Source organism: Pagrus pagrus (genome assembly GCF_965226575.1).
Source record: "Pagrus pagrus genome assembly, chromosome: 10".
NCBI lineage: Eukaryota > Metazoa > Chordata > Actinopteri > Spariformes > Sparidae > Pagrus > Pagrus pagrus.
This window is the reverse complement of record NC_140194.1, coordinates 33669314-33695634: the sequence shown is the minus strand read 5'-3', so window position 1 is coordinate 33695634 and position 26321 is coordinate 33669314. Positions and strand designations below refer to the sequence as shown.

At 40.3% G+C, this 26321-nt stretch overlaps 2 protein-coding genes across 5 annotated transcripts in view; one reads left to right on the top strand and one right to left on the bottom strand.

The window, feature by feature from the left end:
- Positions 1-18263, top strand: part of ano1b (anoctamin 1, calcium activated chloride channel b) — a 113703-nt gene extending 95440 nt beyond the window's left edge. For 2 of the 3 annotated variants that reach the window (XM_084364868.1, XM_084364870.1), the window contains 6 exons: positions 2182-2324; positions 3230-3382; positions 4094-4146; positions 7905-8089; positions 17136-17241; positions 17664-18263. In XM_084364868.1, coding sequence (XP_084220994.1) covers positions 2182-2324; positions 3230-3382; positions 4094-4146; positions 7905-8089; positions 17136-17241; positions 17664-17921 — 898 coding nt within the window. In that variant the 3' untranslated portion in view covers positions 17922-18263. Of the gene's footprint in view, positions 1-2181; positions 2325-3229; positions 3383-4093; positions 4147-7904; positions 8090-17135; positions 17242-17663 lie in introns of those variants that run through there. The other variant, XM_084364869.1, reaches the window with a different exon arrangement.
- The window catches only part of LOC311264199 (uncharacterized protein), a 49508-nt gene extending 23719 nt beyond the window's left edge, over positions 1-25789 (bottom strand). Inside the window, exons 1-2 of one of the 2 annotated variants that reach the window (XM_084364871.1) lie at positions 25472-25788; positions 18387-21327 (exon numbers count right to left, since the gene is read on the bottom strand). In XM_084364871.1, the coding sequence (XP_084220997.1) occupies positions 20123-21327; positions 25472-25664 (1398 nt within the window). In that variant the 5' untranslated portion in view covers positions 25665-25788 and the 3' untranslated portion in view covers positions 18387-20122. Of the gene's footprint in view, positions 1-18386; positions 21328-25471 lie in introns of those variants that run through there. The other variant, XM_084364872.1, reaches the window with a different exon arrangement.
- Positions 25790-26321: the final 532 nt, after the last annotated feature.

Genomic DNA, 26321 nt, shown 5'->3' with positions numbered 1-26321 from the left:
AAGCATTGTATTTCAAGGAATGGAAGTTCTCCTAAGCATGGAATGTTTGTCCAGAGGTAAATGGCCGTCCACACCAAAAACAATTACTAACTTTAAATATATCATTTTAAAATATTCACAACTATAAAAACAAGATGGTGAAGGATTTCTTTGGGATCACTTTCAGAGCAATTGGATGATTATAGAAACACTGCAAGCCAAACAAAATCCATAACCAAAATGAAATGTACAGGGCCATAAATAAGCCTCATTGGTAACATGTCTCTACAAAATAGCAGTGCTTATAATATCGGTCTCTAACTGTAGCCTTGATTACATAAGCTAATTAATTTAGGAAACACGTTATAGATGGCCAACTCTAAATACTCAGTCTTGGTTAGTTACACAATTTGTAAAACGCTTATATAACATATATTAGGCTGAAAAATACACATAAAAAACAGGCATATTGCCAAATGGTTTTTAGCATGGATAGGGTCTCTGGGTCTTAACTGGTGATGATTGATGTTGACTCATACAACAGTATGAATAATACTGTTAGATTCTGTAAGGTGACAAGGTTCATTTAATTAGCATTTTGTAACACATGGTGTACAATGAAATGCAAGTTGTAGTCCCTTTATGCAACCAACCAACCAATCAATCAATCAATCAATCAATCAATCAACTAATTGATCAATCGATCAATATCTAACAGAAACATAACAGCTTTACTAATTAAGATATCAGTATTAATAATACTAAAAGTATTATAGTTATTATAATAATAATACTGTAGATGGTACCAGTGATGTTCTGGGCGGTTTTAAACCTCCCCTGTGGAGCCTTCCTGTCCTGGGCCATGATGAACCATGCCAGTCTGTGATGTTTCCAGTCAGGATGTTTTCTGTTGCTCCTCTGTAAAAGTTGGGTGGTGATGTATGATGACCAAGATAGATTCTCAGTGATGTAACTTCAAGAAACCTATAACTGTTCACCTACTCAGGGGGTGTGTCTTTGCCTCTTTTTTTTCTAAAATCAACAATCAGCTCCTTGGTTTTGCTGAAGTTGAGCAGTAGATTGCTCTCTGTGCACCACTCAGAAAGATTGGTGATTTCCTCCAGATGTGAACTCTCATCATTGTTCATAATGTGGCCAATGCACACAGCCCTGGGGGGGGGTAAGTGTTGAGCACTAACATAGAGGAGGTGTGACTGTCGATCCAAACTCTCTGGGGTCTGCTTGTGAGGAAGTCCAATATCCAGTTGCAGAGTGTTCAAGAGTGTCTAGTTTTCCAATCAGCTTCATGAACCTGCTGTTCTGGCCTGCTGGTCGAGAGATGCCATTGGCAGAGATTGTCTCACTGTCTGCTGTACTCATGCCAAACCAAACACTTCCTGTCCTGATGTTTAAGAGTGTATGCCTGTCATGAGCACTGTGGGTTTCAGAAGAAAAGGCAAAAAAGGCAAAAAATTGCAGACTAAAACAAGAATGTAGTGACGTTTGAGGGAGCTACTGCTCTGCATGTGCTGCTGACACCACCATGGCAATGGCATCTGGAAGAATTTATGTTATATTTATAATTTAATTACCATATTCCTCTGGGGTTTTTTGTTTCTTTGTTTTTCTGTGCAATGTACAGAAGTAACAAGTCATCAATATCGATTTCCCTAACATGCAATCATAGCTAGAGAACACAATGTGTGCTTTGTGCCACTGTTTACAGAATGTTACTGTTCATCAGTGTGGATTCTCAAATCATTATAGTTATTGTTAAAATGATTGTCCTTAGTGTGTACAGCCAATTTCAGGTGGTCTTATATGGCATAGAGATCCTCGGCCCTTTCTCTGTTCAAAGATGGTCTTGAGTCTAGTAAATCAACTGGTAAACATAAACCAGCATGTCTATTTTGAGAAACAAAGGATAAACATTTGATATATGGTCAGATTAGGTTACCATGCTGACAATAAAAACAATGATTATTATGACCCCCTATGCGCAAAAAGAAAAAAAAGCAGACACTCCTCTCTTCATGCATAATAATTACACTAACAGAACAATACTGAATGAATTAATAATTCAAACCTTAATGTACCTGTCCATCATTAGCATGTAAGAATGGCAAAATTGTGTGCATGCTTCCCTTTTTCACATTTTGTGTGTGTGTGTGTTTGTGTGGTGTGTGTGTGTACATTCGTCAGCAAGCTGAAGAAGCTGATTCGCTACATTCAGTCAAAGCAAGGGGCCTTTCAAGAAGAAGAGAGGCAAAAGAAGCTGCGGAGATATGAAACCGACCACTTTCTGGAACCATTTGCTGGGTTGACACCTGAATATATGGAAATGAGTCAGTACCACGCACAATAATCCTACACACACACACACACACACACACTGCGTCGTGTCCTCAGACTCAGACAAAGACAGAGGCAAAAACACTTTAATCTTGTGTTGCGACAGATTACCTGGCCAACACCTAAAAGTGAACCAAAAACCTTGCATGTGATGAGACCGAATGCGATTCATCACATCATATTGATTTACACTGCATTATATCTACTTACTTTGGAAAGTAATGAAACAAGGTGGACCTGCTCACCATGCTCATCATGTAAATTCAGTGTGAAATGCAATTAAAGAACTTTAGGGCCAGATCATGCAGAGTACAGTACATCTTGTTTTGCAGTGACACTATCAACAGGAGAAATCATATGCTGAGAATTTGTCAAAAGACTGCAACTAACAAAGTTCATAAAGTTTCCCCTAACTCAGCAACTTACAAAATTAAGCAATTTTTAAGGGAGTCTGGGGACTTTCTCCACGGGGACAAAGAAGTAGCCTATATTGGTTACTCTTTAGTGTATTTGTAAAATTTGACATGTTTAGCATCAACAAGTGTAAATGGTGAAATCAGCATAGACAGTGTGTTCAGCTGCTACATGTTGGCAGGTAAGACTTTAGCACTTTAGACACAGAAGCAGACAGGGTGGTACAGCCATGCTGCCACAAACTGACACTTTTTACAAGGAAACAAACAACTAAATGTTTTGATTTAATGCTGAATTCACAAGAAGCTCCAATCATTTAGAATTTGCTGAACCTGCTGCTGCGGTACCTACCGTATACTTGTATAGGCTTTTAGTAACTTAAGTATATTTGCATCAGTCTAAGCTAGATTCAATCACAGATATCAGGCTGACAGTTAGTAATGATGACTTTCTAACATAATCCTTTGTCTTCTTGTGTGTCCAGTCATCCAGTTTGGTTTTGTTACATTGTTTGTGGCATCCTTTCCCCTGGCTCCTCTCTTTGCTCTGCTCAACAACATCATCGAAATACGACTTGATGCCAAGAAATTTGTGACTGAGTTGCGGAGACCAGTGGCAGCAAGAGCCAAAGACATTGGTGGGTTATATTCAACATGTTGTAGTTCTTAAAGTGTAACTCTCGGCAAAATGCAACCTAGGCTTTTTTTGTGAATGTACCCGAGTCAAACCTTCGTGTAAAAGCATAATTACGACGAAAAAGCCACTTTTAAGATGTACCGTATTTTAGTTTTCGGGTCAAAATCGCAGTAGCCGTCCTGCCAGTCAAGAAGAGTCGATTCTCGAGTGCGACGCTTTAGGAGCTTTCCACCTTTACTCTCCTCCATGTTACGTCGCACTCGGGGATCGACTCTTCTCGACTGGCAGGACGGCTACTGCTACTGCTAATGTGAGTTGTTCAAAAACCTTCTTTTTAGTTAACTCTGTACACAAACAATGTTCTCAATGCACGTGTTCATGTGTAGAGACCGCGGTGATACTATGAGCAAAGTTTCATGTTGTGTTGAGTCTTCTTACTGTTTTAATGCTACCATAAAGTTCCCCGTAGCACGCAATTGAAAATGATTTTGACCCGTAAACGAAACTACGGTAAATCTTAAAAGTGGCTTTTTCGTCGTAATTATGCTTTTACACGAAGGTTTGACTCAGGCACATTCACAAAAAAGCCTAGGTTGCATTTTGGTGAGAGTTACACTTTAAGCCATAAAATGCATGAAAGTACCCCATAGTAAAGAAATACAGTTAGATCTTGTCAAAATGTTGCTGCTGATACATATTTTTGTATCTACAGGTATATGGTACAACATACTAAGAGGGGTAGCAAAAGTGGCCGTCATCATTAATGTAAGTAAAAGATGAATGTATTAATTTGTATGTATTGTGGAGTTTGTAGGTGTTCTTTTCAACTCTGTTCTCCATCATATTGGATTTGAAACAATGCAGTAATCAAGGAGTAGATAGTGCAGAACTTGATTTGAGGGCATTTACATTCACATCTTGTGCAAACTGTAAACATACCCCCTAAGAAGGTATGTAGAACAAGGGACATACCAGTAAAAAGAATGAATTAATGATTTGCAAAAAGGATATCCAGACAAACAAAGTCAATGAACAAATTAAATAAAAGAGGGGGAAAAAAGTACACAGTTAACATGAACCAAAGAGCATGATACACTGCCCAAAACAAAGAATTATGGAAAAAAAATGTTTTTTAAATATTTAAATAAATAAAAAAATTCTACATTCTACAAAATCCTGTTTTGTATTTGTCATATATAAGTATGAATAAATATTCACATGAACTGAAAGCTGACATGAAGGAGGCAAAGCAGAGATATCAGCAGAGACTGGCCAACAAAGTGACAGATACGTGGCAGGCCATCCAGAATATCACAGGCTACCAAAGCAGACATGCCACCATCAGGTGTGTGGCCGTGTGGCCGGATAAACTTAATACATTTTACGCTCACTTTCAATCTTCTCAACAAAGAGTCAGCTATAAAGTCTTCTCCACCAGCGCCATCAGAGGACCGGCCACTGTCAGTAACCACAGTGAGAAAAATCCTGCCGAGTGTGAATATAAATAAGGCTGCTGGTCCAGACAATATACCTGGCTGTGTACTAAAAGCATGTGCCAATCCACTAGTAGATGTTACTACGGACATACCACTGTCACAGGAGAGTGTTCTCACCTGCTTTAAGACAGCCACCATCATGCCTGCACCCATGGTTTGAATTATGGGGGAGCTCGGCTCCTCTGAAAGCCTATTTCAAGACATTTAGGAGAAGCTCTAAAACACTGCCCACTTATGTATCACTTGTTACATTTTCTGTACATTAAGGTTCCTGAGATTAAAAAAAATAGTTAAAATATGACCATGAAGTGTGTTTATTCGCCCATTACATTCCAATTGTCTCTAATTGTCTCAAACTAATTAACTCAACTCTGTGTATGCCTGTTGAGACATGTCATGCGTGGAGGGGCTGCACTCCCTCGACGTCACCACTTGAACTTCTCTTCACTGAGTTGCATGGTATTGTAATGGATAGTAAATCATTTAGTTAGAAAGCAAACTGATTTTAATCTGCATTTGTGAACGGTCTATGGATAAGTAGTCAGAATATCAAAACATAAACAACCAAGCCTTGGACATTTTGGATTCACCAAACAAACAAAGACAACGACGAGTAATGACAACCCTGCACCGGCTACAGGTCCTGCTGACAGTGACAGACACCACTACTGCCAGCTGCAGCAGTGAACCTTTCAACTGAACAAGAAAACAATGTGTGAGTGAACAAAAAAGGAATACATAGCTCTTCACCAAAACTCAAAAGTAAGGATGTACAGTATAAAATGAAGGCAAAGAGCCTGCTGCTCGCCAGAGGGCAACTGGAATACATCTGTTCGAAGAATGGATGAATGTGTCTTTCAGATCTGCCAATATAGTAGCAAAGGAAAAAAATGCTTACAGAAAGCCCCCTGCTGTAATGTCCCTATAAAAACGTAATAATACTAACGTGGGAAATGTCCACAAATCGGACCATGCTTGTGCTAAAATAATTGGACACATCGACAGTGAAACGAAAGGACATTTTTGGGATATTGTTCAGCTTTCAGAAGGCAAATATGGTGAATCAATACACAGAAGTTTGAGGAACAGCTTCAGACAGGCCGGACTGGATGACAAGGTTTTGGGAAATAATTTTCGTCATGGCAACAGATGAAGCAGTGGTACTATGTGGAAATATTGACTAATCTTGTTTAGTCACAAGTCCAACGACTCTGCCAAAGTACAGTCTATACAGTACACTGTCCAGCTCACCAACTTGAGTAAGCCATCAAAGACTCACTAAAGGAAGTAGCTGGGTTTCACTAATTTGAAAAACTGTATGCCGCCTATGAAGAGTCAAAAAAACACTTGTCTGCTCCAGGAATCAGCTGCAGATTTAAACATGCAAATCCTGAAAATACGCCATATCTTTACTATCTGTTGGGTGGCTACAGTAAAAGTTTTAACAATGTGAAAGTGGTAAAGAAAAAGATTATCCCACACAAATTCAGAGCAGCAAAGGAGGACACATCTTGTTTTGAGAAATTCAGGGGCCTGCACAAACTTCTCACAAGCACTGGATTTTTGGCTGATTTGGCCCGTATGAAGTTCTATGAGAACTACATGGTCCATGTCCATGGTTCTGACGTCAAATTACGTACTTATTCCACTTATTTGTGAGTTAAGTCAAAACATAGATGAGCAAAGCAGACACACAGGCAGAAGTCCCTCCTTACAGATCACACAAGGTGATGGTCCTTTTAACTTATTTATGCATTAGTTTATTATAACGATCAGCTTCACGTGTGATTAAAAAAATGCAGTTGAGCAGACTCACTTCTTGACCAGCCTGGAGAAATGTGCATCTGTGCGATAGACAGATCTGTTCATAGACAGACAGATAGACAGAACACGCCATTTGGTTATCCCACTCCTTTTCATGGTAAAATAAACTTCTGCCTAAATTCCATTTTTCCCTCATTGTCTGCAGTCCACAGACTGGAAAACGACAGGAGAGTGAAGGGACAGAGGGCGAGAGAGCATAAGCTGCAAACAGCTGTTTTTTTTCAAAGAAATCTGTTAAAAACATACGTTTGCTAAGAAGCACGTGTCCCCCTGCTTCTGTGATGTTGTTTTTTGTTCGCTCTGATAATTTAATGTATTCTCTGATTTTGAAACAGTAGATTTATGTTGTTGTTATAAAGCTTTATAAAATGTCCATGACAGTATTAACTGTTTGTAGTCGTAGTTTAATAGAGGTGTGCACTGGAAAATAGGGCTCCCCAAAAACTGGTTTTCCAGCACATCAAAGACAACATCACGGCCAGCCTGAACCCTCATCAGTATGCCTCAGAGATCCACAGAGGATGCCATATCTACTGCCCTCCATTCTTCATGGAGAATAATCAATCTCGCACTAAGATGTCTGCTGCTTTCTTTCAAAAAGTGTGCTTGAACTCCAAAATCATATGCTTGTGCTCACATTTCTCTTTTTCTTGCACAAAATGTGAGCATGAGGAGAATAAATCTGAGCACGAGAAGGAGCTGTGTCACTGAAAAGGAATGATATTATGCTCTCAAACTGAAAATCTATGCTCTTGAATAGAGATAGGATAATTCTTCCATAGTGTTAAAATAAATCTAAACATGTGCAAACCGGTGTGCAACAGATAATGATTATTTATCCAGCGCAGCTCCTGTATGATATGAAATACAGTCAGAGAATTGATACTGCTTTGGGATTCCTCACTGCACACATGAAGGTGCCACTTTGCGACTGGCAGAAAGAAAACAACATGTTGGATTTTATGGGGCTGGATAATTTTACATGTTCGCTGCAGTAACCAAACTGCAGTGAACATGTCTGACACTTTACCACTGAGGTTACAGTTGGTTGTTGCTGTATGTTGTTACATTCCACACTGTCTTGTTTACTCATGCAATATGAAAGTTATTCACATTAGACTAACTCCCATTTTTGTCCCTAATCTCTGAACCCCACCCCCTACCCCTACACACACACACCACCTCCCCAACCACAATTTCTAGGCATTTGTCATCTCCTTTACTTCAGACTTCATCCCTCGAATGGTCTACCAGTACATGTACAGCCCTGATGGCTCCATGCATGGATTTGTCAACCATACGCTGTCCTATTTCAATGTCAGCCACTTCCAGGAAGGCAAAGAAACCATGGATCCATTGCAACTTGGCTACCCCGTTGAGATCTGCAGGTGGGAAACAAATCTCTTTTTAGGAGAACAGTAATCACCAAATTATTGTACCACAAAAGTGAAATAATAAAAAATACCGAAAGAAACACATTTTTTAACATTTAACATTTTTTCTAACAAGCGTTGTGTGTGTTGTCTCATGCACAAACCAACAAATCTAAGGAATACGTTTCAAAAAGGTAATGGTTCCTCACCTACTCCCCCAACCGCCCATTCATACTTCCATCCAAGTATACAGGTGCTGGTCATATAATTAGAATATCATGAAAAAGTTGATTTATTTCAGTAATTCCATTCAAAAAGTGAAACTTGTATAATGTATACATTCATTCCAAACAGACTGATATATTTCAAGTCTTTATTGCTTTTAATTTTGATGATTATAACTGACAACTAATAAAAACCCCAAATTCAGTATCTCAGAAAATTAGAATATTGTGAAAAGGTCCAATATTGAAGACACCTGGTGCCACACTCTAATCAGCTAATTAACTCAAAACACCTGCAAAGGCCTTTAAATGGTCTCTCAGTCTAGTTCTGTAGGCTACACAATCATGGGGAAGACTGCTGACTTGACAGTTGTCCAAAAGACGACCATTGACACCTTGCACAAGGAGGGCAAGACACAAAAGGCCATTGCTAAAGAGGCTGGCTGTTCACAGAGCTCTGTGTCCAAGCACATTAATAGAGAGGCGAAGGGAAGGAAAAGATGTGGTAGAAAAAAGTGTACAAGCAATAGGGATAACCGCACCCTGGAGAGGATTGTGAAACAAAACCCATTCAAAAATGTGGGGGAGATTCACAAAGAGTGGACTGCAGCTGGAGTCAGTGCTTCAAGAACCACCACGCACACAGTGGACCAACACGCTGGTGTTGGTCCACTGTGTTTTCTGAGGTCCAGGGTCAACGCCGTCTACCAGGAAGTTTTAGAGCACTTCATGCTTCCTGCTGCTGACCAACTTTATGGAGATGCAGATTTCATTTTCCAACAGGACTTGGCACCTGCACACAGTGCCAAAGCTACCAGTACCTGGTTTAAGGACCATGGTATCCCTGTTCTTAATTGGCCAGCAAACTCGCCTGACCTTAACCCCATAGAAAATCTATGGGGTATTGTAAAGAGGAAGATCCGATATGCCAGACCCAACAATGCAGAAGAGCTGAAGGCCACTATCAGAGCAACCTGGGCTCTCATAACACCTGAGCAGTGCCGCAGACTGATCGACTCCATGCCACGCCGCATTGCTGCAGTAATTCAGGCAAAAGGAGCCCCAACTAAGTATTGAGTGCTGTACATGCTCATACTTTCCATGTTCATACTTTTCAGTTTGCCAATATTTCTAAAAAAACTTTTTTTGTATTGGTCTTAAGTAATATTCTAATTTTCTGAGATACTGAATTTGGGTTTTTCATTAGTTGTCAGTAATAATGATCAAAATGAAAAGAAATAAACATTTGAAATATATCAGTCTGTGTGTAATGAATTAATATAATATACAAGTTTCACTTTTTGAATGGAATTACTGACATAAATCAACTTTTTGATGATATTCTAATTATATGACCAGCACCTGTACATGAATGTTATCCAGTCCAGGCTGGTTTTGATTTCCAGCAGTTAAGACTGTGGTGATAATCCTAATCATCAGAATCACGTTTTCAGTAGTAGGTTTTCACACAGAAGGGATTTGCTTTGGTTTAGAGCATAACAATTAACATTGACAGGAGAAAAAATAAGAACTGCAAAATAATCATTACATACATATTTTTTTATAGGATACTGATGCCATTTAAAGTTGTGTTGTATTTTAATATGCAATGACAATAAAGTATCTATCTATCTATCTAGCTATCTAAAGTTACGTTAAAAAAAATATGAAAAGAACCCCAACATTATTTTTTTAAATAAAAAGAACTGTACAAAGTTCAAAACAAAGTGGTAATATGTAGAATGTGTAATATGTTGATTAAGGTATGTTCAAAAGTTCACAGAATAAAGTACAAGGAACATGTGAAATGTGCAGAGATAATAATCCAAAACATATTCACGTGGAGACTGTATGTTAATGTAGCGTGGTGTGTCCATGGTGCAGGATAATAGTCTTTGTAATGAGGGTCCTGGGGCTTGTTGCTGAGGCCAGTCGAGAAGAAACAATTCTTGTTTTGGTCCTGATGAACTTTAGGAGCTTGAAATACAAACTCACTAGCCTGACATCGCCAGACCAATTCAAAATAGTCCAGATCCTCTCAGTTCATTTTCAGTTTTCAAGGGGCGTTATTTATACTTGCAGACCAGAATGCCTCTAAAATTGCAATTGGACAGACCTACAACCAATCAGAGCAACAAAACTGTCATAGCTAAGCTGAGCTAGTTAACGTGACAGCAGAACATGCACAGCTCAAAGAGTTCAGCTTGTTGGCTCCCAATGAATGCTGTTTTAGCTATTTAGTGGTCTGCTGCTTTCTTTGTATTGCTGTTGTTAAAATGTTGGTAACCGTGGATGCATTCGGACCAAAGTTAGTAGTTAACAGAGTCAGCTGTTAAACTGTGCTGGCAGAATGCTTGAGAAGTTTCACAGGCTAAGGAAAGAAGCTGCACTGAAACAAAGTGTTGTGTCACCAGTGTAATCTTTTATCCAAAGGGGCCACCAGAATCAACAAAAAAATAAAAGTTTCTGTTAGTAGCTTTAAGTATATTCTGTTGAACAGGTTAGCATAACTTTGGTAACCAGAGTTGCTAACCATGGTTCTAGTAATTTGAAGTGACCCTTTAACCTTGAGGAGACAGGCGTATTTTTGGAACAAAAAAGTTCACCATTTGTAAAGCACTGTGAAGTCCTTAAACACAACAATACAACCTCATATTTGATATAAATCATCCCCAACATGCTGACAGTGGCCTAAAATATATTACTATTAGCTGTATGGTTTAGCCTACAATACACAGAAATTTCTGTCCCTTCATAATGATTGGCCTATCTGCAGTGAAACCACAACTGTAGTCACTAATGGTACAGTAAACTGTGTTTGTATTATTACAGTCTGTTGTCATGTCTTTTGTTATTCACTTTAAAGGATAACTACCGTTTTTTACAACCTGGACCTTTTTTCTAGCAAAATATATGATCATTTACTCACCCAGATAACTTTGGTGTCATTTGAAGTCGTTCGGACGAAATTAGATCCGGTGTAGCGCCGATATATCCATATAATGCGAGTAACGGGACATCGACACACAGCCTCTATATAACGCATTATCTGCCACGAAACTAGTTAATTTCACTAATATTTTGTTACGATATGCTAGTGCTATTCCCCTCTGAGTCCGGGCTCGTCCGTTATCAACATCCGGGGTCAAACTAGCAGTAGCAGCTACAGGTAAACAAGCCGGGCTGTCGCGGGTGCGCGCGCAGCTCAGAGACGACATCTTCCAGGTCAGAGGTAGTAGATCAGCCTACAGACCCCGGATGTTGACAAGAGACGAGCCCGGACTCAGAGGGGAATAGCACTAGCATATCGTAACAAAATGTTGGTGAAATTAACTAGTTTCGTGGCAGATAATGTGTTATATAGAGGCTGTGTGTCGATGCCCCGTTACTCGCATTATATGGATATATCGGCGCTACACCGGATCTAATTTCGTCCGAACGACTTCAAATGACACCAAAGTTATCTGGGTGAGTAAATGATCATATATTTTGTTAGAAATAAGGTCCAGGTTGTAAAAAACGGTAGTTATCCTTTAACCCAGGGGTCTCAAACTCAAATTAGCTTTGGGCCACTGCTGGTATTGTCATCTAATAGGAGGGCCAACACAGCAAAACATTACATCAAGTACTACAAGAAAGTGCAATATTTCTGAAAATTTTGTTTCCTTTTACATCTATTATTAACATAATAGTAAAAAAATTCAAACAGCAGTTTGTATACATGTTTATATGACTGTCTTTTAACAGTTAGTGCAAATATTTTTCCCTACACTAACTTAAAGAACTTATTGAAACCTTGCACAGAACTAACAAATGAAATGCATTTTTACTTTATTTCTTGCCAGACACCTTGTAGCGCTTCTGCTCACATTTTCTTCATATTTAACAAAAATAAAGTGCAAACAGATGTTAACATCTGTAAGCACATACGTTTGTAACAGTGCATTTTCTTTTTTCCAAATGAATAACTTTAAACCTTGCACAGAACATGCAGTGGTAGTCAGTGCTACCGGTGGCTCGACACTGCTCAATTACTTGCCCAACACCCAGCAGCAGAGTCGCAGCACAGAGTTGTGATGAGAATTTTGTGCTATATGTAGAAGAGTGTGAATTGATGTTACACAGCCCTTTTTAGAGAGACTGTGAACTGTGACTTGTGATCTCTTCTATGGCCTTGCCTTGAAACTTGTTTATGACCTAAGTAAGGAATCGACAGACGCTAAAGATAAACATTCTCCTCTCTGTAAATGGGCTTGAATAAGCATCTATTATAGTGATGACACACCCAGAGTGAGAGAGGGAGATAAATACCCTGATTCCCTCTTTAGACAGCGAGTCTTCACTTTGCAACTGACCTGCGTGTTGCTCTGTGAATGCTCCTCTTGTACAAGATTAAAACCCTTGTTTGAACTATCAGCTGAGTCCGATCTCCTTCCTCCAGTTCTAAATGAACGCAGAATTATTTTAACAAACTTTGGCGCCCAACATGGGGCTCGAATATCTGTCTCTCTCTCCACACCAGAGGACCTGAAGACCTTGCAAGGCAGAGTTAAAAAACTCTTGAAAAGACCTCCACCGCAGGGCTCTTAAAGCCTTGTTTGGTAAGGGAGGCCAGGTCCCCTGGAGAGTGGGACAGTGACGGGGCTAACCGGAGGGGAGACGGACCAGCTAGGCAAACATTGAGTCAGGGGCTCAATTCATCAAAAAGGGTAAGAATTCATTTCTTCATTTCTTGGGAGATCAGGGATCTCTTATAATTTGGATATACATTTTAAGGAAATCTAGTCAGGGACTAGGGAGAGCAGGTATCTCTTAATTGGAAAAATGAATAAATGAAAAATTTTAAGGAAATCTAGTCAGGGACTAGGGAGAGCTGGTATCTCTTAATTGGAAAAAGCAAGTCAGGGACTTGGGAGAACAAATTATCTCTTAGAAAACTGTCTTTGGAAGGACAAAGTTTAAATTAATCCCTTAGGCCTGAGTAAACAAAAAGACTTTAGGGTTAGAGTCCCTATAGAAGTGAGGGTTAGAGTCCCCACAGGAAAAGAAATGAAAAGACCGGTAGAATAAAAATAACGTTAAAATAGAAATACAAATAAAATTAAAAACTACATAAAAAAAAAAAAGAAAAAAAACGGATCAAAATGAGAAATTGTAAATGTTGTGAACCTGACGAGGTCCAATATGAAGGAGATGTAAAACGAATGGGTCAAAAGGCACAGGACAACGTAAAATATATAAAAAGAGAAAAAGGCAAAGGAAAAAGATCCAGGAGGTAATAAACTTTATCCTGTTTTGTACTCCAACCGAGATAAAAAGGAAGGTGACGATTATGTACCTCTGGGTCTCCATCCTAATCCTCCGCCGTACCTCAATCCCCAACTACCACCACCTCCTGCCGCAGCCGCAGCTCCAATTCCTCCCCCTCACTCTCTCTCTGCACCTACTCTTTCCGCTCCTACACCGACAGAAAGGGCCTTAGGAAGTCCAAAGACAACAAGGTCGGGTAAGTGGTATGATACTCATAACCCTTTTGCCATGACTGTACTCTCTCCTCCAAAGAAGTCAGTGAATTATAACATAGAAGAAGGAGAAATGTGTCCGATGATAGAAATGCCTAACCCGAGAGCTGGGGATGGGCAAGATGCAACAATCCAACACAGTCGAACAATTAGAGAGTACAGAGCATGGACAGAGGGTGACGTGAAAGACGCAGCATGTGGCGTTCCACACCCGAGGGAAAACCAACAGCTTGAAAGACTGTGTGAAAGTTTCCAGCTGAACACTCTAGAGGCAGAAAGAATACTAAGGTGCATGGTAAAGCAAGATGAAGGTGTGTTGATCTGCCTAGAGAGACTGAAAGTAGTGTTTGCAGCAAGTAGTGGGATACAAGCTACGACCGACCATGCAGTGCATGCAGAAAATGTACTGAGAGAAAAAAGAGCCAAGACTGATGTGTATTTCCGAGGCAATGTTAATCGTGGAGTCTGGAGAGGGAGAGGCAGAGGAGGACGAGGAGGACGGAGATTTGGAGAAGAGGAGAGCTGCTACAATTGTGGCAAATTTGGACATTGGGCTCGAGTATGCAGAGTTCCAAAGGGCAGAGGTCAAGGAGGTTGGCGGGGAAGAGGAGGAGGGACACCCAGACGAGAGGATGATTTACCGGCATGACTGGCCAATAAATCAGGTCATGCACATACGCAAATGTACACATACACATTGAGATACAGAAGATGAGGAAGTAGTATGTTTGCTAGAAAGTGGTGGAGTATCTTTGAGCATGAATAAAAAACCTGATAGTCACCTTGTTAGTTGATAGTCATAAAACTGTTTCCTATGCCTACACATATAGAGCATGACATTTTAAGAGACTTGTAAAACAGCTCATGAGAAGAACATGTGGTGAAACAAAGGAGCCACACAGAGACAAACAAGTATTTGGTAGAACCTTGAAGGAAAAATCAAGAAATGTATTAAGATTTGCTTAAATTTTGAGTCATGGGAATACCCATGTCTCAACAGGAGGGATGGTAGAACATTTTATTACTATAAAATAAAATTGTGTGCCATATGATTAATATGTTCTAAGCATAATGCTCCAGGTCAATTATGTCTGGAGCCAGGTAAATTCACCATGAAAAATTAAAACTATGTGTAATAACTGTTTTATGTACGACCACGATCGCATTCCTTATTGTAAGTATCAAGAGAGATTTTTGAATTTTACTGAGGAGGCAATTGGGCCATACATCAACACTTAGATAAGACTAGTTTAATGGCATGGCAGAATAGAATGGCGTTAGACATGTTGTTGGCTGGATGTAGAATGTTTGGAGATATGTGTTGTAAGTTTATTTCTAACAATACAACACCTGATGGCAGCACCACTAAGGTATTGAATGGATTAACCTTCCTATCTGTAGAATTAGCTGAAAATTATGGGTTTGATGATGCTCTGACAGAATGGTTACAGGACATATTTGGAAAATGGGCAGGTTTTATAAAAGTTGATGATGTTATCTGTAGCTGTGATGATTGCTATTCTAATCACTTGTGGATGTTATCCCTGTTTGAGAGGATTGTTACAGAGACTCATTGACACGGCTGTGACCAAAACGACAATGCTGTATGAAAGGGACCCCACCATCGATGACAACCGAGGGGACTACGAGTGCACAGCACAAGAATATGTTACATTAGATTTGACAGATGATGATTTATATGGTAACCTCTTTGATGAAGACAAGGACACAACAGTTTAAAGAATGATTGCTGTTTAAGTGTTTATTCTACTGAGTACATATTGAAAATAACCCCATTTCTTTTATTTCTTTTACGTGCAAGGAGTAGCTTAGTTAGGTAGGGACAGGTCCATATCCAAGTACGATGGGTTGACCAGCTTGGTGAGGATGCTTATGTTTTGTTTTAGAGGTAACAGTGTAGTAAAAAGTTTTTGAACTTATGTTTATTTTTATAACTTCTGTGCCTTGATGAATGGAGTACCTGTGTGTGGTTGCCGGGGCAGCGGAACCGTAAGAGAGTTTCTCTATCTAGAAGGATAATGGTAAACTAGAATGTTTTGAACTGCCTGATAGGGTTTTCGCTCTCACACTCCACAAAATTCATGTAATAATTATGCTTAAAATCAGCATAAACAGGAGGGATATGTGATGAGAATGTTGTGCTATATGTAGAAGAGTGTGAATTGATGTTACACAGCCCTTTTTAGAGAGACTGTGAACTGTGAACTGTGACCTGTGACTTGTGATCTCTTTTATGGCCTTGCCTTGAAACTTGTTTATGACCTAAGTAAGGAATCGACAGACGCTAAAGATAAACATTCTCCTCTCTGTAAATGGGCTTGAATAAGCATCTATTATAGTGATGACACACCCAGAGTGAGAGAGGGAGATAAATACCCTGATTCCCTCTTTAGACAGCGGGTCTTCACTTTGTAACTGACCTGCGTGTTGCTCTGTGAATGCTCCTCTTGTACAAGATTAAAACCCTTGTTTGAACTATGAGCTGAGTCCGATCTCCTTCCTCCAGTTCTAAATGAATGCAGAATTATTTTAACAAGAGTAATAGGAGTCACATTAAGTTTTAGCGTGGAGAGAGTTAGAGTTAGTTAAACAAATGAAAATGTTGAATTTCAACTCAGTCATAATAGAGAACCTGATGATGCTAATGAGAGAAGAGGAGTTGTGTTGAGTTGTAACCTAAATCAGATCAAATCAGTTTTATTTATATAGCCCAAAATCGAAATCACGGTGCCTCAGTGGGCTTTACAAACTGTACAGTGAAACGACATCCGCTGTCCTTAGACCCTCGATTCAAGAGGAGGGATCCCTCTCCCAGGATGGACAGACATGCAATAGATGCCGCATGTACAGAACAGAACAACAAAATCACAATTTTTACAAATTGCATCGACAGACTATCTGATACAAAAGTTAATTAAAATCAATTGTTTGACCTGATCAACCGTCCCCGACCGCCTCCCTATGCAGAATGTATAGCTCTCTGCGTTACTTCACTTGACTTCCTCCTTTGCTGCTGTAATAATTTCTACAGCCACCACATGTCAACACCTAACAAGAAACTCGCCATGTGCACCCTGAAGAAATGTGCATAAACACTGCATGAGCCCAAGTGCTAGCTTAACGCCAACAGGAAAATAGAGCCCATTGTGTTCTAATCAGACAGTGATTCAGTCACCAGCTTCAACTCATTATGGCACCTGCAGCTAGCAATAGGAGATGATGTTGCATTAAGAAGAAAGTTGCTGGATTATCAAAAAATGTCAGAACTGATTTTTTTTTTTTTTATCTCTAAAGGTATAAGGACTACAGAGAACCTCCTTGGTCAACCAATCCGTATGAGATCTCCAAGGAATTCTGGGCGGTGCTCGCTGTCCGACTGGCCTTTGTCATTGTGTTCCAGGTACAGTGAAACATGTTGAGAAGTAACAAACAGATGACTAATGCTATACATTCAGATTTGTCAGACTGTACTTTGCTAGCCATATGACTTTCCTGTTTTTTCAGTGTCATTCTTAGACAAACGCTCCATCACTAACAGATACACCAAATATCATGCACATTGATAGGCAGAATGGCTTAGACATAGAAATTGTTCTAAAATGCAAATTGGGGTTTGGGTTTTGCATTACACACTAGTTAGTCCATTCCTTCCATTATCAATGTGTATGTTTTAAAGGTCCAGTGTGTAGGATGTAGTGCCATCCAGCAGGTCAGGTAGCAGATTGCAACTGAGTCAACGGTCCTCGCCTCATCCTCCCTTCGATGGTCGATTATAAACACAACAAAACAAACCTAAACTTTCCTTAAATTTCTCTTTGCCAGAATGTTGTGATGCTGATGAGCGACATAGTTGACTGGCTAATTCCTGACATCCCTAAAGACATCAGCCTCCAGATCCACAAGGAGAAGATTCTATTGGTAGACCTCTTCATGAAGGAAGAGCAGGGAAAGGTCCAAATCCTTGAGAGCCGGTTGTCTACAGGGGGCAAGGAGAACTGCAGCAGGAGCAACAACAACAACAACAGCACGATGGCTCACCCGCGCTCTGGACTGCACACCGACAGCACTAAAAGCCTCTAATGCTTGTAACAATTCATTCTTAGTTCAGTCTTAGTTAGCAAGCCAAAGTCTGGTAGCACCCTGCTTGCTCAGGCCAACCTAAACTGTGTTTATGTTCTTATTCAGATCATTCCAACAACTGGGAGCACAGCTGTCTGAGGTTTGAGGAGAGTAAAGGGGAATGTGTGGGGCCAATTATGCCGCAGTGTGTGTGGAGAGTTCGGAAACTATCTCACTTTATTTTGATTTGAGAATATTTACAAGAATAATGCATGCTCAACTTTGCCACGTGTACACAAATCCCACATGTGCATACCATATACAGTATGTATAAGAATAAAACGGTGTACTCAAGAAACTCAACTTCTTTTGTTGCTGAACCTGGAATTTTTGTTTTCTATTTCAGTTATATGGGTTTGTGCTTTTCATCTGTTTTACCAGCTCTAAACTTTGGTGCGGTCCTTTATTAAACAAGGACAATTACAAATTGAACCTTTGAGAAAGGGCTGTAAGTCCTTAGTTAATATAATTAACACGTCATTTTGTGCTGATCATGCACAACAACTTGCCCTCAGCAGGCCATTATACTGAATGATTGTAAATATTAAACTTTTTCCCGTTAATTTATGTTTGTCTCAAAACAGAGTGATACATAACTTGAGTGTTGTGCAGAAGTCATGGTAATTCTCAAGTAACATATTTAACATTTCTTTGAAAGTACCCCCCAGTTGACACAATAACTACCTCAAAATTGACAATATGATTTAATAGTAATATTTTACTATTTTCCAATAAGCACTTAATTAAAAGCTGGTAAGTTCTTTCAAACATTTCCATGAAACTTCCACCTGGTTCCTGCCTAACCTCTGCAGGTCAGTAAACCATTTAACCATTGCCATTTTCATCTTCACCATTTTTTATAGTGTTAATTAATGTTACCTAACCCACATATTCACCTGATGTGCACCTCTCATTTTGACGTGTGACTTTTTTCAGTTTGTGCACATAAAACAAATGCTGGGCACGCTATAGTAGTCTGTAGTCATACATTTATATTAGAAAGGTGTTTGAATTGATCCTTTCTCAGCATTAAATGGATGCACACATCCCTTAAGCATTCCATATTAATCTGCAACATTATTATTAATCACTATTGTTCTTAACCTCTTGTTGTTAAACCACCACTCCAACTATCTGCCTTCTATAGTATTTACAGAAATGTCTGTGATGCATTATAGACTCATATGACACAGGACAGTGCATGAGGCGCATCATAATTTAAAGTTTTATTTCACCGATAAAATAATTGGCTGCAATTTACATTGTACAATTTACAAGTGATTTAAATACCCACCAGCTATCAGACAATTTACAACTTCAGCTCAAAGAGACCTTTATTGGTCAAATCTATCATGATGACAGCTTTCAATCATCTGACCCGCCAGATGGTTTGCTACACAGAAGTATCTCAGAAGTCATCCTTGAAAACAGTTGGGAGAGGTAAAATGTTTGTTCCATGGTCTCTATAGAGCCCAATCAGAACAGACAGAGCTAAAGACAGCAGAATTGTTCAGAGGAACATGAAGTGTTGTGAATGTGACAACACAACAAGTTTACACTAAATAAATGTACTGAAGTACAGTGTTATAGGTGAAAGTACTTTGCGTTGGGAGTTACAGACACTTGTATGTGTACATTCTATCAATGTGAAGTAACCAGGTACAAGTAGTGACCAGCTGGGGCCAATCATCGATCACTGGACTGCTTCCAGTGATCGATGATCGGCCCCAAAAATCCTGATCGAAGCACCCTTAAAACTATCAGTTGGTTCTCTCTCTGGTCTCACACAATTATCAGTCTATTGAAAATAATTCAAAGAGAACAAGACCCTGTAGAAAATATGACCCCCCCCCCAATGCCAATGTTAATGTCAACGAGACTCGCGATAGATACACATCGGTATTTACATCCTGCTGTGAGTGTCAAAGTTTCAAATCACTAGTGCAGGCAGATCCCTCTTGTGTTTGTGTGTCGCGCGGTCGCTCAAAGCAGGAAGTAAATACCGGTGTGTATCTAACGCGAGTCTCGTTCATCTTGTGAGCATGAAGGTGAGTCGATAATGACTGAATTTTGTTTTAGAGTGAACTATTCCCCTAATCCATTGACACAGATAGTAAGAAATTGATAGTGGGAGGTTTCTCATTTATATCTCTGCAGTTTCATCAACTGCTGCTCTCAGTTACACACTTGTGGTTTTTCACACGCGACTGTCTAGTGAACTTTTTATCACAAACATGGCAACTGAAAGACTTCTCCCCTGTGTGGAGTGTCATGTGTTGTGTCAGATGTCCTTTTTGTGTAAATCTTTTCTCACAAAGTGAGCAGCTGAATGGTTTCTCTCCTGTATGGATCCTCATGTGCTTTACCAGTGACTGACTCAGACTAAACCTTGTTTCACACACTGAGCAGCAGTAAGGCTTCTCTCCTGTATGAACTCTCATGTGCCTGGCCAGAATTCCCCTCCGGATGAAGCTTTTAGAGCAGACTGAGCAGCTGAATGGCTTCTCTCCTGTGTGGGTTCTCATGTGTGTGCTCAAACCTGTGCTCTGTGTAAATCTTTTGCCACAAACTGAACAGCTAAAGGGTTTCTCCCCTGTGTGCGTTCTGACATGCTTCACAACATCTCCTTTGTTAATAAATTGTTTCTTACAGACTGAACATCTGAAGCTCTTTTTCCCTGAATGAACCGAAACTGAGCAAACAAATAGTTTATCTCCTGAAGGACTTTTCTTGTGCCTACAATCCTTTGTGTCAAATGTTTTACGTTCAGGGCAGTTCAGAGACTTCTTGGCGGTGTTACATTCTTCTCCACCTTCAGGAACACCGTTGTTTGTCACCATTTTTAAATGTGACCGAGGCTTCCTTATCTGCTTCCAGTCAGAACTGTTTTCAGTCTCCGACTCAGAAGAGTCTGAAGTTTTGTCATCTCTAACTGGTCGTCTGAAAGCCACATTTCTCAGGGTCTGCTTTAATTTCACAGGGTTTGAATCTGTCTGAGGTTCCATGCTCAGCTTCCAATCATCATCACTGTCTTCAGCTTGTTCAGAACAGTCTGAAGTGTCATCATCATCGACTGGTTGATGGCTATCTGGATCTGAAGCCCTGGTTAGTTGTGACCCTCCACAGTCCTCTCCATCACTTGCTGTTTCCACCTGTTGAGCTGAGCTGTTGGCTGGAGGTTCTGCCTCTCTGTTCTGTTCAGTTTGTCTCTGATGAGGCTGTAAGGACTGAGTGCACTCTTCATCATCTTCACTCTTCACAGGGTCAGGTCCATGAAGCTGCTCTCCAGTCTGACTGCTCCACAGTTGCTCCTGTTCTTCTTTTATATGTATGGCCTCTGGGTCCTGCTGGACTTCTTCAGATAATACTGAAATAACAAACAAACACATTAAAGCAGACACTTTGACGTTTCCAGAAAAGTGATCATGTTTTCAACCCTGCTTGAACAAACCAAGCACTGTGGTATAGGGCTGAACGATTTATCGTTTTCTGATCGAAATTGCGATTTCAGACAACGCGATCATGTGATCGCGTTGTCTTCTACTCGTGGACAGGTCACAACCTCACGCTAACCAATCAGTATTAACCTGCTCCTTAACATGTTCAGAAATGGCTTCAGCTGGACCAGAAGCGGAGTTAGGGGATTTAATCCCAAAGAAAAACAGCACTTCGGTTATTTGGGAGTATTTCGGATTTGAGGCTGCAGACGTGCACCAGAAACAGGTACTGTGTAAAACCTGTCGGGCTAAAGTTGCAACTTCCAGCGGAAACACGACCAATTTATACCGGCACTTCACCATAGGGATGTGCATGACGAGTGCATGACGAAAAAGTCAGTTGAAAAGTCCGGTGAAAGTGCCCAGGCCCACTGTAGCAAACAGACTACAATTACAGCATCGTTTGCAAGTGTAACTCCGTATGAAAAGAGCAGCCGAAGACACCGGGAGATAACGACTGCCATAACAGACTACATTGCCAAGGACATGGTGTCTGTTAACACGGTCACCAAAGACAGATTTAAAAACCTCCTCCACACGCTGGACAGAAGATATGCGATTCCCTCCCGCACCTACTTCAACCAGGTTGCCATCCCACAGCTGTACACTGAGTAGGGCCCGACCGATATGGATTTTTTGGGGCCGATGCCGATACCGATTATTAGGGGGAAAAAAATCCGATAACCGATTAATCGGCCGATTTTTTTTTTTATATAAAGTTTTAAAATTTTATTAATTCAAGTAATATATCTACATATTTACTCGGTTTTTTTTAAACAAATGGCTGCTTTTGAGCCTTTCAGACACTTCTACAAAGAATTAAAGGCAGAAAAATAATTTCAAATCCTTTTTATTGCTGAGTCAAGCAGCATATTAACATGACAACCGTCCAACATTAGGCCTACAACAAGGCACCATTAGCTACTGCTCTTCACGCCGACAGGAAGACGAACTGATCATCTCAGTAATATACCACGGATTTATCATGAATCAAACTCGGACCAGAAAAGTGTTTTCAACTACTCCCTGAGGTGGTTAGTGGATAGTGGAAGGAGTTTGTCATGAGGTCGGTGCGCCCTCTACAGGATAAATAGCCTAATGTCGGGGGATCTTTTCAAATGGCGGAACATTTTCAAAGTAAAACCAAGTCTTATTCCCTGCATTTTATTTCTGAAAATATCGGCGACAATCGGCGAGTTTTGGCCGATTACCGATTAGTCTCAAACGGGCTATAATCGGCCGATTTAATCGGCTCGCCGATAAATCGGTCGGGCCCTAACACGGAGTGTAAAGAAAAAGTGGTAACAGAGTTGAAAAATGTGGAGTATTACGCCACAACTACTGATATGTGGTCAAGCAGAATGAATGAGCCGTATCTTAGTTTGACTGTGCATTTCGTAAATGACAACTTCGAGTTGAAAAGTCGCTGCCTGCAGACAGCATGCTTTCCCACTGACCACACCGGAGAGAATATTGCCCTGGGATTGAGAGAGTGTCTGTCAAGCTGGGATCTGAAAGAAGAGGACCAGACGTGCATCACAACCGACAATGCAGCAAACGTCATCAAAGCTATGGAACTTAATCAATGGACCAGACTTCAGTGTTTTGGACACAGGCTGCATCTTGCAGACGCGCGCGTAACGTTAGTCTGGCAACCCTGTGGATAAAATGTCTGCAGTGTGGAAATATTTTAAATTAGAAAGCGAAAGCGGTCCAACGGCGACATGTAACATCTGCAATATGACCGTTTCGCGAGCTGGTAACAAAAGAGCTGCATTTAATACTACACATTTGATACGGCGCATAAAAAACAAACATTCAAAGGACCACAACAAGTTCACTCAAGCAATACAGGCAAGGGCACTGAAGCAACAAACACTGGCAGATACTTTCAAAAGGAAAGAGACAGCGACATGGCCAAAAACATTACAGAGAAGGTCACTGAATTCATCGCGCTGGATAACCAGCCCGTCTCCGTGATAGAGGATCAGGGTTTAGTTACTGACTTGTTAAGGTCCGCAGTCCTTGGCTCTGGAATCTTTAATCCAGGAATCTGGAGGTCTTGTCTGGCCTGGCTTGACATCAACTTACAGTCACTGACATGGCCATGAATTGTTCATTAATCACTTGCCTTTCAAAATTGTCAGGAAATGATTATTCCTTTAACTTCAACAAAATATATACATATAATGTATTATCGTCATATTTTAAATAACCTTTACAGAAAATTAATTTCTAAATAAAGTGAACCTAAAGCCGGCAAAGCCTCTGCACATGGGACGCCGCTCTACCAAGCGAGCTAACGGGCACCTCCTAAACTTCTATTTTAACTCAACATTGTACATGCATTTAAATTCAATGCACTTGGCCTATGTATGGAAAACACTGGGCATAACTTCAGCAGCTACCAACAACCACTAGGGCTGTCACTTTTTATTCAAAAATTCCAACATTCTTTCAAACGTGGAGTGAAAAGTTAATATTTGAGCTGCAATAACCTGTTTGAAATGTGCAGTCTATAAGCCCATAAGGTCGTTTGGTGTAGTTTCCCTCCTGACCAAGCTAGTGTTAATGTTATGTTGTTTTGCTACAAAAATGGAGGACCAATTATTTTACACATGGCAGAGGGGTGTGGAATGAGATTTAAGTGATGGGAGACACAAATGATCTTCTCTTTGTCAAGACCGTGCAAACTACTGATTTGTCAGTTTTGCAGCATTTTTGCTTTACTTAGTTCCATTTATGGGTTATACATGGAATTTCATGTCGTACTTTTTCAAATAAATAATAGAGCAGCCCATGTCCCAGACTGTAGCACTACATTTGTGTCCAGCAGGCCAGTACTTTTTAAATAAAATAAATAAAGGATTAAAAACCCTGTCTACAATGTATTAATATATTAAGAATCTACATTAAAATATCTATCTGGCATGTACTCTATATAAAGACCTACATAGAAAGATGCATCTTTTTAGATAAATATTGACATTTCAGTTTCAGAGGGGTGGATGTTATGAAAACTAAACTAAAAAAAATAATAGTGATCAATTAAATACATTTACTTTTTAATTTAAATGTAATTAAATAAAATCAACTGTGTAGTTTTTAAATATAAGCAGTTATACTAAAACTGATGGCGATGGCAGTATAACGACCCATATTTTAAATCTATTTATGAGTTTACATTCAACATATAAGTTTGGCATTTTCATTTAATGGCAAATCCTTTTTTTCCAATACAAACAATAACACAATCAGCATCTGGTAGTCTGTGGAGCGAACACGGCACTGTACATTCTCATACATACAGTACAAGGCCGTGTCTAGATGATAATCCTAGATTTGTGAAACTCTTTGCTTGATTTGTACGCATTGTTTCTTCATTGTGCACAGTGTACAAACTAATTATGCTTTATAATGTGCCAGTGCTGTGTCTAAGATCTGCTTATGGTTAGGGGAAAAAACTCCTGGTCAAGGTTAGAGAAAGATCAAGTTTAGTGTTAAAAAGATCACTCTTGCAAGAGAGATTGGAGGTCTTGGCTTCTCATCTAGACGACTGCCGTACAGCCAATCATAATGCCGGACCAATATCTGTAAGTGCAGGACCCTGAGTTGATCTGGCAGGCTGAGCACACCACATTCACTGTCTACTGAAACAGCACACTTTACAACAATGCTGATGTCACACTTGGTCATGCCCTTTTCGATTAGAAACCAATGGGATTGCAAACCCCATAGTTTAGGAAAGCCACTGAAGACCTCTTCCAGCCTGTCCACACCTGCCCCTGTCCTTCCAGTGACGCTGCTGCTTCTGCCTGCTGCTAAGTTACTGTCTGAACATTTTACAGCAAAAGCCACAAAAATATTTCCCGAATCAGATTTCCCTATAAACGCTACATTATTCCGAACTATTGGAATATTATCACATTACGCGATCAGCTGACAGTGATGTAACGTTAGCTAACGTGTTTTCCCCTCAGAACAAGGTGTGGAGGAGCGATTTAACGCACTTACCTGCTCTGAGTAACCGAACTTCAGGCTTCAGAACAGCATTCAGCAGTTTCTGTTGTCGCTCGTTCTCCCGCACTGTCCGAACCAGCTCCTCTTCATACTCTGCTATGGTTCTTTCAAACAGTCTCAAAATGTCCTCCACGGCCGCCGTCAGCCGCTGCTGAACCAGATCTCTCAGCAGCTCTACTTTGGACATGTTGCAGGATGTCTTCAGGACTCTTTCTAGGTTGACACATGGATCTGGATTTAACAAGACAAGTCAGGTTCCGCTCCCAGCCAGCTGACACGACTTCCGTGTTCTGCGAGCAGGAACAACAGGGAGAGTTCCGGTCCAGATCTTTCATAATAATTGTCACTTTCAGAAAGGCTCACTGATAAAAGCATAGACGTATAGACGGGTTTCTGTGCAACGTCATCGCACATATGCGCGCGCAGCCAGGGGGCAGAAAGCGGAGCATGTCTCATTTGTTTACCAGTGGAGTCAGCGGAGAAAGAAAATGACAAGGAGCTGTTGTGCTGTAAACTGCACGAATCGGCAAAAGGATGGATGGAAACTGTTTAATATCCCGAGGGGATCTCATCCTTTTGCCAAGAGAAGAAGAAGATTGTGGGTCCAGTGCACGTACGTAGGTTTTGCCTTTACTCCCTGTCTCTGGCTGGGCAGGACACCTGCCCTCAAAGCGCAAAACCCTGAACTCGTGTCATAAAATTTTAAGTTTTGCACATGACCACAAAGTACATAATTATACGCGTCTAACGATTTGTATGCAAGCAAACTGTCCTTAGTGTACACACTAGGCTTCTCAATTAGATAATTGTATATGTCGGGCCATATAATAGCTGGCCATTTGGA